Below are 12,205 nucleotides of genomic sequence, written 5' to 3' on the forward strand. Positions count from 1 at the left end.
ATACATTGTTGTTACGAATGTAGGGAAACATATTAAATGAACATATTTTCTTTTTCACGAATGTTGTGTAACTTGTGTTGTCTACGTACACATGCAAAAGAGAACGCTATCGTCACTGAAACCATAAAAACAGATGCATGGTAGCGAAAAAAAGAACAAAAGTATATACTATATGTTTACCTTAATGTACGTAGTTGTTAAACTAATTAGGGTCACAACAAATAAAAACCTAAGCTCACCTAAGAATATGACGTTTTGTTTTGCTTATAACATGTGATTAGATTCAAAGTATATAGATCAACACTTACGATCATATCCTATAGATCGGAGGTGAATGTATATGTTAGAAAGAGTTAAGTTGTCACGAGGAAACGGACAAAAGAGGACGCTGCTTGCTTAGCTCGTCGATGGAAATCAGGAAGCTACAAGAACGTGGCGGAATTACGTCACTTTAAACAGATAATTTATTTTTTCTAACTCATTGTTTGAGATTCCAAGGGAGGAAATTGAATTAAAATATTGTAAAAGGATAATATATTTGGATATTTCTATTGAGACTTGGACGTTGGAACGTGTGCCATAGGATGGGCTTTGTGCTCTCTTAGGATTAAAATTCCCAATGGTGTAGCTCAATCAATAGCACAATCTTGATTTAGCCAATCGAGGAATTTCATATATCACTTCAACTCATCGTTTCAAAAACTTTGTGAGATCAAAGAAATAACTTCAAAAGCGTTAGTTAGATATTTTATCTAAATTCTAATCGTAATGATAATATGACAAAAAAAGGTCATCCAGTGACAAAAATTTTGACACAGAAATAAAGTAACCGTTTCATGATGAACAAAATTATCTGGTTAACTAGAAACCAAAATCAGAATCGGCCAGTGGGCTCTAACCTTATGATAATGTCGACATAATAAAATTGCAACTTGAGATACAATTCCAACTTGTGCAAAAGGGAAAGGATAAAATTGCAGATGGTCTAGCTAGGGAGGCTAATAATAATTTCGATTGTTTTCTTCCATGGTTCACTTTTACCTACCTCGTTGTATTAATTCATTGCTCTTTTGAGGACATTGTAAATATTTGTAATGAAATGCAAACAGATGTAATATAAATAAATAAATGATAGGCAACTTACACTACGATTGGCCTTGTACTACATTATGCTCAGCTTCAAAAGTTTCAACGGAGAGCCACATTATTCAAAAATTGATATAATATGGTAGAAAGTGGAAACAACAAAGGGACGTGAAAATCCAAGTTAGAAAGTGTGAAACACATCAAACGACCTTGGGTAATGCAAGACTTATGATTACATGTACCCATGAACCTGTCAATTACCATCAACCTTGTATCACATCTCGAGTTAAGGTCTGTACTAGTAGTACTATGTTAATTTCATGTGACAAATCCATTTGCTATGACAAAATTTAAACGAGGCGATCGATAGTACGGAGAATACTGATAGACTACAAAGCCTCGGTTTATTTTGGTTTGGTATGGTTCTCAAAAAACGGTAGTGCCAAATACCAAATCAATCACAATACCGGACTAAAACCAGTGGTTATAGCTACTACTCTTTACGTTTCATGATTTGGAACTGAATTAGTGAAAAGAAACGATAGACCTTGAGGCTTCATTTTGCAAGCTAATTTAACAGGAACAATGGCACGGCATGTCTCAATGAAGTGTCCTTTTTTGCCAACAAACACTTCTGAGCAGAATCTGGAAAAGTTTATTAAGTTATATTTGGATAAATCATAGGATGGACTTTGTGCTCTCTTATGATTAGAATTCCCAATGATGTAGCTCAATAATCATTCTGATTTAGCCATTTGAGGAACCTCATGCGAAATTCATATATTAATTCAACACATCGATTCGAAAAAAAACTTTGCGAGATTTAAAAACAATTTCAAATGAGTTATTATTACGACGAACGAAGTATTTTTAAAATTTTACGCAGTTTCAGATTCACAAGAAACATACCGCACAACGCATATCAGGGAAGAGTAATTTGTGTTTATAGTCTTTTACTCTCGATGACATTTATAAACCGAGAAGATTCAAAAGACTAATATATTAATTTTAGTTAAATACTCGAAATTATATTTGTTCGAACAATACTACAATATTACAAATTTACAATTGTCTTTTTATTGTTTCACCCGTATTGATTTTTTTAACCAACGTAGTAGAAATATATATCAGAATAATAGTGTATATATAATACATTTATAACTTTCACACATAATAGCTTATATATCATAATGATAGAAATCAATCCATATTATAGCTTTCACACTTATGTTTTTTCCCTTCATATTTAAAATAGTTATCGAAAACACAATAATGTAAAGCTTTTGGGGGTTATGCAGTTTCTTCAAATCAGTGCTTTCGCTTCCTGAAAATCTCGGCCCCTACGTAATCGGTGCACTCAAGTAGTGTGGGGTTCGGCGTTCCGAGCTTCACTCGAACAACGTTTATCTTAGGAAACGTTTCAAGCATTTGAGACGCGATGAGATCCGCAACCGTCTCCACAAGGTTTTTCGATGGCCCTTCAACAATTCTCTTAACTAGGCTGCCAAAAGTATCATTTTTTCACCAATGAAATCATAAATATACAAATTAAAGATAAAATTAATTCATAATTCAAAGGTTGGACACGTAACAGATGTTCAAGATTCTGCCCAATAAATCATGATACTAAATTAAGATCCAAATTCTAATCTGCAAAAAAGTATTAAATGTAAATATTCAAAAATAAATTAATGAATTAATTTTACTCAACAAAAATGGTAAAATTTGACATTAATCTATTTTTCCTCTAATTCTTTTTCTCTAGAAGTGCAGCTATTTGGCGCCAAAGTTACAATACCAAAAAAAAAAAATCAAATCTGAGGTTAATTTTTTTTTTAAATAATCTTCATGATTAATATACCTATATACATAATATCGGATTTGGATAACAAAATTGAGTAAGATAGTTGACAAAAAAAAAAATTGAGACATTCTGATTCAAAAATCTCATGCATATATCCTATTTTTCGGTGTGGATTGGATCCTAATTTTATTCTCCATTATGTATTATGTAAGTAATATTGGTAATTAAATGCAAACCTGAAAGTTTCGTCAAAGCTGACTGTATCTGCTAAATTGTCTGATTCAATGGCCGGTTTCAAATTCAGCCACACATCAAGGTCAACAATAAATGTATTCCCCAATTTCTTCTCTTCTGGAAGCACTCCATGGAAACCGTAGAATTTCAACCCTCTCAGTATCAGTTTATCCTCAAGCATTGGGTCTGATGATTCTGTCCATTAACAGTTTAATTACAAAGCAAGAATATGTTTAAACAATAAACCAACTTTCAAAACGATCATTTTTGTAGGATCTCTTCCCTCAATTCATAAAATTTCTCACAAAGTGAATGGAATAAGATATTTTTAATCTCATGATATATTATTAACAACAATATAATCTCAACACCCAATTATATTATCTATGAATTTTATGAGCAATCAGAAAATTGGCCGAAACAACTTGTCAAAATTGTAGTTCAGACACTTATCGTTTCCCTTCAAAAAGTTTTATCAGCCAACAAACTAACGAACCAGAAAATCAACACACATTTAACTAAGGAGGAAACCACAAAAATTAATTACTAGAGCTTTCTGAGCAACTAATTCAAAGACAAGAAGGAATATTAGACCCCTATACATATCTCTCGATCTTAGACACCCAATTGAGCCTAAACCAAACAAAAAACAACCATAACACTTCATTTTTTGTCACCAACATTTCAAAAGAAATATTGAATATATATACCTCGTTGTTCCAATGTTGCTAGAGCTGTTGTTTCCGTTAAACAACCGGCTAAAACCAAAAATACATTGGTTAGAAGTAGTAAAGTGCTTTGCATCTTTTTGGGCGCAGTAATAATTTTAACTATTAAGATTAGACGAAAGTTGGTAAAAAGTGATGGGAAAAAATCAGTTTAAATTTGAAGGAAGTCGAAGTTGCCCTATTTATAGGCCTAATAACATTTATGTTTTTCTCAAAATTAAGTAAATAACAATTTGGGGATATGTTTTAGTTCCAGCTGATACATGTTTATGTATAAATTACGTGTTGTGCATTATTTTCCTAAAAAGATATATCACTATCCATTAGAATACTTAAAAAATTAATAAAATACAGTAAAACCTCTATAAATTAATAATGTTGGGATTAACACATTGTGATATTAATTTATCTATAAATTAATAATTATTATTTTATAGTGTAAATTAATAATTATTAATTTATAGATATATTTTTAATTGTTTAATTTTTTAGAAAATTATGAATTGAGACAATTTTAGCAAAATAAGATTAGAATTTTGGATATTGTAAATTTTATGGTATTGGAATTGAATTTGAAATATTGAGAAAACGTTATTGAAAAGAAATTACAAATACTATAGACAAATTCACTTATATACATTACATACATAAATTCAAATTTATGAATAAGAATATCAATTCTCGTATTTTAATAGTCTATCAAACTATTAAAATGTAACTGATGTATATTTAAAAACTGAAAACTTTAAAACGTTTTAGTTATTTTTATGAAATGTTATAGAATATTTTATATCATTATAGTTTGAAGATACAACATAACAATTGTATTATAAATATGAAGTTTAGTAGAAGCATACTATATATATATATGTGTGTGTAAATTTACATGATTATTAATTTACGATATTATTGGGATCATATTTTACATAGAGATTTCAGAAAAAATATTATCTTAGTATCTTATCGAATTTTGTTATTTTTTACATTGGTCCAACTTGGGACTAGCAAAATTTATTAATTTATGGAGGTTTTACTGTAATTATTAAAAAGCGGTCTATATGCTTAAACAGATGGAATGCTAAGAAAGAACAATTAAATTGTCAATTTAAAATATTTACAGTATTACTATCGGGTAAAAACCAATTTGATTGATGCTACTTAGCACTCCATCTGTTTTTGTCCAGAAAAAAAAAAAGCACTTCATCCATTAAAAATAAATTCAGACATATTAGAAAAACAATTAAATTTTCATTCTATTTCTAATTAATACACTTCACAAATTTTCAATTGGTTAAAACAATGATTAAAACTGAAAAATTTATCAAAAATATATATAGAAAACCTAAAACGACATTTAATCCAAAAAAAATATTAAAAAACAATCCTAAAATAATTACACTTAAATTTAAGACAGAAAGAGTTTACTTTGAATTGAATTACGAATTTTAGTTTTTTTTTTACTTTGAATTGAGTTATATTTATTGAGATTTGTGATTATCATATGGTTGGTTTGGTTACACTTGTTTGGGTTATTTACTTAAAAAATATATATATGGTTCCTCTCTCTTCATCTCTTTTGTTTGACTCTTCTTGGGTTATATTTATTGAGACTACGATTATCAGATGGTAAATTATTTTACTTTAAATTTATGTATTGTTCTTCTTTCTTTATCTCTTTTGTTTGCTTTAAATTGGGTTATATATTTATTGAGATTACGAGTCTATGATGATCATATGGTGGGTTATTTACTTTAAACTACATACTAGATTAGGACCCATGCTAGAGCACGGATTGAAATTTCTTTTATTTATATTATAATTTTATAATAATATATGATTCTGAAGATCATGATTAATGCTAGATTAGGACCTTAGAAACTTTTAAAATCAATCATATAAATGATATTTTATTCTAAAATTATAATATTAATAAAAGAAATTTCAACCCGTGCTCTAGCACGGTCCTAATCTAGCATTAAGGTTTAATTTTTAATTTCTGAATACGATCCCCAAGATCACGATTAATCTTGTTAAATTAGCGAGATTTGATTATTTTTTATGATTGTGAGTATATTTTTATCTCTTTAATAACTTTTTTTATTGATGTGGTTTATCAATAAAATCTGTGGAAAATAAATTGGTAATATTGTGATTCTAGATATTTGGAACCATATAGGTGATCTTCCGAAATAAAGTTTAGAATATCCATGAACTATCAATTTAGAATAACCCGTTTAATATTTTCTGCTACAATTAAGGTTTTATTTGTTACAATTAATATATGGATTAATTTATAATATATGTATAACCTATTTGTAACTATTTATTAAAATTATAAAGTTTACCACAATAATGTTGTTTACTCCGTTTTATTATAAATGGGATTGTTCTTCCTTTCCTTTATATCTTTTGTTTGCTTTGAATTGGGTTATACATTATATTTATTTAGATTACGAGTCTACGATGATCATATGGTGGGTTACTTACTTTAAAAAATATATTGTTCTTTTTTTCTTCATATCTTTTGTTTGCTTTCAATTGGGTTATATTTATTGAGATTACTATTATCATATGGTGGGTTATACATATACATTATTGGGTTATCTACTTACAGAAATATAAATTGAGATTATGATGATGGTAACTTTTTGTCACAATTACCGTAAGATTATACAAACACATAAGCTACGTCATATATAACGAGTAAGAAATAAATTGATAATAATAGAGAAAACTATATCATTCTACAAGCAAAACCCAAAAGTATCCCATTAAGACAAAAACGAAGTTACAGAGAGTTTCACTTTCTCATTAATCAAATAAAATTGTGTTATGAATTCCATAATCTGATTTAATGTGTTAATAATAGTTTACTGATTTCATTTATGCAATTCGGTTTGTTTGTTTAAACCGTTACACTGTCACCAATCTCTATTAGTACTATATCATAAACCTTGCATCACATTATGCACAGTTTCAAGGGAGAGACAGATTATCGAGAAATCTTGAATTCATATTGTTATGATAATTCACATGGCTTTTAATAACTTGTACTAATGAGCATGTAAATTATCATTAACCTTGTATCACATATGGGTTTTAAAAGGTCTGAAGTGTGTTATATATTTTCATGTGAAGTTCATTCCCCAAACGCCAAAACAGACATCATGTGGAGTTATATAGTACAGTAAATACCAATAGACATAAAGACTAGTAAACTACAAAAAGCTTCGATTTAGTGTAGCTTGGTCAAAACCAGTGGTTATAGCTACTCCCTACGTTTCATGTTTTGAAACTGAATAACTACTGAAAGGAAAAGATAGACCTTGAGGCTTCATTTTGCAAGCGTATTTAACAGGAACAATGGCACCAGCATGGCTACAAAGGCTCACAATAGCAGGGGCATGTCCATAATGATTCCTCCCATCGTTCAAAAGAACCATCGGGTCCTGAGGCCTCCGGTGCCACACCACTTTCTCAGGTACCAAATCGTTCACACCTGCTTTTTCCCAGTAATGAGTGCCGTGCCAGCTCTCATATTTAAACACACCACATAGCCGAGCTTTATGACCGCTCGGTCCTACATGAACCTCCTTGCACCGTTTGCAAACTTTTGAAGGATAAACCAACAAGAGTTTCTTCACACCAGCTCTCAGTTTCTCCCACGCCATTAGAGCGTTTGCCCCAACATATTTAAGATCTCCAGCAGGTAAACTCCTGACATCCTCATCCGAAATTTGCGGGTTATCGTGAATCTTGGAATACTGCAGGATCTCTTCAGGATGAACGGCTCCTGCTTGACAACATAGCTCCAAGATTGCGGGAACACGGTCATAATCAAACCTCTGTTGGTGTCTGATAACACCTTGAGAAATGTTGTGTAAGTGATATGATTCTACGGGGACAAGTATATCGTTTATGGAACCAGGAACCCATTCATGTAGCCTATTGTTGCCACGTCGTATATAACTACGACATGTCTCAATCAAGTGTCCTTCTTTGCCAACAAACACTTCTGAGCAGAATCTGGAAACGTTCCAAGTTTTTACAAAGCCTCAGTATCTAAAGTAGAGTCCTTGTATTTATCAAAAAAGCTCAGAAGAATGAAACTTACTTGCATGTCAAGACAGGAAACACTTTAAGAAGGGCAGTGACGTTACTGAGTAGATTCTTTCTGGCTATAAGGATATCTTCAGCCACAGGAACAATCTCTTTAACCGGGTAATCTTTTGCTCGGTTTTCGATTCTCCGTAGGATCATCGGCCGGAGTTTTCTAAGGGCATCAAGTTTTAGTTTGTTGGTTCTTGAAGGTGTAGTTGAGTAGCTAGCTCCTTGAATTGAGCTCAGATTTCTCCAAACTTTATGTCTCCAATTTGACATAGCGGGATTAACCTATAGAGACAGAGGAACAAATGAATCAGTGATGTGACTAACATAAACTCAAAACTTATTCGATACCTCGAGAATAACATAAGCAGAAGCATAACTATTGATTCCCATAAGCAGAATCAAAAACAGGGGAATTAAAAAAAAAACAAGCGAGACATTTCGTCGAGCAAGTTAGGCTCAATTTCAATGGAGAGATGCAACAAAGGGACTTAAGTAGAATCAGCGATAAATGTTTACCTGATTTACACACGTAACGCGATCACTTGAAAATTTCTATGGAGCAAAGCATTTCCCGGGCAAACGAATCAGAACTTTTTCCGAGCGACGGCGACGAAGGGGAACCTCTCGACGAGAAGGAAGATCTGATGATTCGCCATAAATCTGAAATTGATTAAACGGCCTTATTTGGGCCATACATTATGGGCCTATACTTCTCTAACGACAATCAATTGGCTATATCACCTGTTTTGTGTTTTGATGAATTTGTTTTTCTTTTTTCTTTAACGTAATTGTTTCAATTTATTTATTTATTTTGTACATTCAGTAAGTTTTTTTTTCTTCAATTTTAGAATTTTATTTACTAATTAAGATTCTTGAATTCTTATTTAAAGATTCTTGAAGTGTTCAACAAAATCATTAAGTGGAAGTTATTGGTTTGAGATTTGAATAGAGATTTAAAGATTTTAAATCTATATTATTAATTTCACAGCATTTTTGAGAAGAAAGCTTGGAGTTCAAAGGTATTTACAACCAATGCCATTACCATAAAAATACTTTTTTTAAAAATAAAACAAAAAATCGAAATATGCAAAATAAGGTATGTTAATTAAATATTCTCCTATCAATCCAATATAACTTTCCTAAATTATCTCCACCTCTGAACCTAATTTTCTGCAAAACTAAACAAAATTTTCCCTTTCTAATATAGAAAACTCTATATTCATTTCAATCAATCATATTCAATTACTTCAAATTTTTTAACTTTTAAAAAAATTCTTCCAGATTTTCCGTCTTTAATATATAGAAAATCTAAAGAGTTCCTCTACTAAATATAAAATGTTTAATCTATAACAAGATTTGTGGAAAAGTAACATTACCAAATAAAATCTCTAAAAAATACATAAAACAAAAAAAAAATTAAATTCCTAAACAGTCAGATTTCTGTATAGATTAATTTCTATAAATGATTTAAATATATTATTTAACAAACTTTAATAAATTTAAATTATTATGGGACGGGTTATGATCGATATTCTTATAAATTTAAAATGTCAATAATCCATCACTACGACCATCAGTATATTATACTAAAAAGTAATAAATTTCTAAAGATATAGTTTATATAGAAAATATAGGCCTGTGGTGTACCGTTAAAAGATGGTCATTACAATTAAGCCTATCAGGATTACGGATTTTAGCAAGATATGTCTGCAGTTGGCGGGTTGTCCCAAAAACTACAAATATAAGATTAAAATAAATATATTATATATAAATAATATTTTTACATAGTTATGTATATATAATACGTGAAATATGTGATAATGTGAGGAAATTTAATTTATACCAATTAAGATAAGTCCATAATATCAATATTATAAGTTATTTTAATTTTTTTTTTTTGTTGCCACTAAATTTTTTAAGAATAATTAATATAAAATTTAGGTTGAGGACATGCTTGGGCATAACTTTAACGACCATGATCTTAGCGGGTTGACCCGCTACGGTCCATGAAAAAAGAAATGTGGACCGACCTGTTTGACACCTCTATATACATGATTATTATAAACAAACGGGTACAACTTAATAATATAAACGGATATTAATAAGTTTTGTAATGAATTCTGGCTCATCCTCCGAATATTTTTATCTTGGATTGGTGAAATTAATTTATAACAAAAATAAATTGTTGTGTTGTATATAAACCGCAGATTTAATCGTAGAATTAACAATCAAAATACAATGATACAATCTTAAACTTCAAATAAAACGTAAAAAATTAACTAACAATTACAATTTAAAATTTAATGATTTTACTAAAAAAAAATAATCTCGCGGTGTACCCCGGGTTAAAATCTAGTGTTATGTAGAATCTGTTGTTATTAGATCAAGCTTTTATTAAATTCTGTTAAAGTTTAGTGTTATTAGTTTGTGATTTGTAAAAAGTCATTTAAAATCATAACAAATTTGGGTTATTGGATTCAGAATTTTATAAAGTCATTAAAAGTTTTGTGTTATTCAATTAAAATAAAGAATCTAAGATTGTTAATGAATTTAATTTTTATGTTATTGGTTCATGATTTTAGACATTTAAAAAAAAAAAGTCATGAAAAATATTACAAAAATACATTGATTGTTTGGAGCACTTTACAAGATTTTAGAAAACTAATCAACAAAACTCTCTAGCAATCTTTAACAATTATTCACTTATTCACTTTTAATGATTTTGTTGAACTCTTCAAAAATCTTTATAAAGTGAATTCAATACCATCTTCAACAATATCTGTATTTTGTAAAAAAAGTGTTTAAAATCATGAACTAATAACATAATAATTTAATTCATTAACAATCCTAGATTCTTTTATTTTAATTGAATAACATAAAACTTTTAATGACTTTATTAAAGTCTGAATCCAATAACCCAAATTTGTTAAGATTTTAAATGGCTTTTTACAAATCACAAACTAATAAAACTGAACTTTAACAGAGTTTAACAAAATCTTGATCTAATAACAACATATACTAACTAAAAGTCTTTAAAACTCTATTCAAATCTCAAACCGATAACCCCCACTAAATCCTACATTAGTAAAAAAAAAAAACTTAGTGATAATCTTTAGTTTAATTTTTGATGATTTTTCTCAAGTAATTGTTCAAATATATTTATAATTCTGTACCATAATTAACTTCAATACCAATTATTTGGTCAAAAAAATTCAATAGCGTAAGATTCACTAATGAACAACTGCTTTCATAGAAATATGTACTACGTGGATCTTGTACCATTTATAAATGATCTCAGACCATGATTATCGGTAGTATATTAGAAGGGGAGTTCTTAAATTTTTTATGAATTAATTGTGTATTGTTTGGAATATAAGAACCTATGATCTCTTAGATAAAATTTTCTCTTTTATTGGTAGATTCTTATTTTGGGTCTCTTATTTTTAAAAATATTATTTTTTAAAATTTAAAAATTTTAATATAATTGAAGTGGTATAAATGTGTAAACATTTAAGATTTTATAAAATTAGAAAATATTGCATTTTAATTAATTTTCAAACATACAAAACATAATAAAAAACATTAATACATATTACAACAGAAGTGCAATTTATAAATGGAGAGAATAATTAATTTTAATACTGATTTATTCCAAATTTTGCCCAAATATTCTCAACCAAATCATCTTGCAAGCATTTATTTTTTGACCTGCTTACGATGGAACTAGTATGATGGACTCAGGGTATAGAGCTTGCAGTAATGCAATGATAGAAACAGAGTTATACAAAGATGTGTCTTTGATTCATTTCTCATTGGTTCCCTTTTCAGAAATTTTTTCTTCTGGGGGTTGTGGAGTAAGTCATGTAATGTTCCATTGTAACCAAACGTTTTGTGAGTGTATAATGTTTTCCCTAAAAATTCAGTCTCTGCTTCATCAATGAATACAAAAACAAATGTTTGAGACAGCTGGAAACAAGGCTTAATTTACGAGTTATGACACAATTTTGATCCCACAAAGAAAAGACATTGACATGTTAAGGAAGCTTGGTGAAAAGATCCTGAAGTTGAGTGTGGCTCACCACAACACCAAGTTTCATCGATATTGCCGTTCTCACTTTTTCAGGGTCCAAGCTCGACAATGTATCCGCACCACTCATGGCAATGTACTCGCTCAAATTATGCAAGATTCCATCTTAAGGAGCAAGAAACAAACGAGCTGAGGAAATGAATATGGTTGATGAAA

At 29.6% G+C, this 12,205-nt stretch overlaps 2 protein-coding genes across 2 annotated transcripts; both read right to left on the minus strand.

The window, feature by feature from the left end:
• Positions 1-2,092: 2,092 nt before the first annotated feature.
• LOC104746607 (putative dihydroneopterin aldolase 3) lies at positions 2,093-4,093 on the minus strand. Its single transcript, XM_010468128.3, has 3 exons — positions 3,835-4,093; positions 3,127-3,319; positions 2,093-2,587 (listed from the first exon to the last, which is right to left on the minus strand). Exons 1-3 carry the CDS (start codon positions 3,926-3,928, stop codon positions 2,395-2,397), a joined length of 480 nt encoding a protein of 159 aa, XP_010466430.1. The 5' UTR covers positions 3,929-4,093; the 3' UTR covers positions 2,093-2,394.
• A 2,856-nt stretch (positions 4,094-6,949) lies between these two features.
• LOC104746608 (APO protein 4, mitochondrial) lies at positions 6,950-8,678 on the minus strand. Its single transcript, XM_010468129.3, has 3 exons — positions 8,479-8,678; positions 7,967-8,244; positions 6,950-7,878 (listed from the first exon to the last, which is right to left on the minus strand). The coding sequence occupies exons 2-3, from the start codon at positions 8,230-8,232 to the stop codon at positions 7,128-7,130; spliced, it is 1,017 nt and encodes a 338-aa protein (XP_010466431.1). The 5' UTR covers positions 8,233-8,244; positions 8,479-8,678; the 3' UTR covers positions 6,950-7,127.
• Between the last annotated feature and the right edge of the window lie 3,527 nt (positions 8,679-12,205).

The sequence above is a fragment of the Camelina sativa genome, chromosome 15, assembly GCF_030686135.1.
Source record: "Camelina sativa cultivar CO46 ecotype springtype chromosome 15, ASM3068613v1".
NCBI lineage: Eukaryota > Viridiplantae > Streptophyta > Magnoliopsida > Brassicales > Brassicaceae > Camelina > Camelina sativa.

Coding starts and splice junctions, on each gene's coding strand:
- LOC104746607 (XM_010468128.3), bottom strand. CDS start 3,928: ATGCAAAGCACTTTACTACTTCTAACCAATGTATTTTTGGTTTTAGCC. Junction 3,320..3,834: donor AGCAACATTGGAACAACGAG/GTATATATATTC, acceptor GTTAATGGACAG/AATCATCAGACCCAATGCTT. Junction 2,588..3,126: donor AGCTTTGACGAAACTTTCAG/GTTTGCATTTAA, acceptor TACTTTTGGCAG/CCTAGTTAAGAGAATTGTTG.
- LOC104746608 (XM_010468129.3), bottom strand. CDS start 8,232: ATGTCAAATTGGAGACATAAAGTTTGGAGAAATCTGAGCTCAATTCAA. Junction 7,879..7,966: donor TTTCCTGTCTTGACATGCAA/GTAAGTTTCATT, acceptor GAACGTTTCCAG/ATTCTGCTCAGAAGTGTTTG.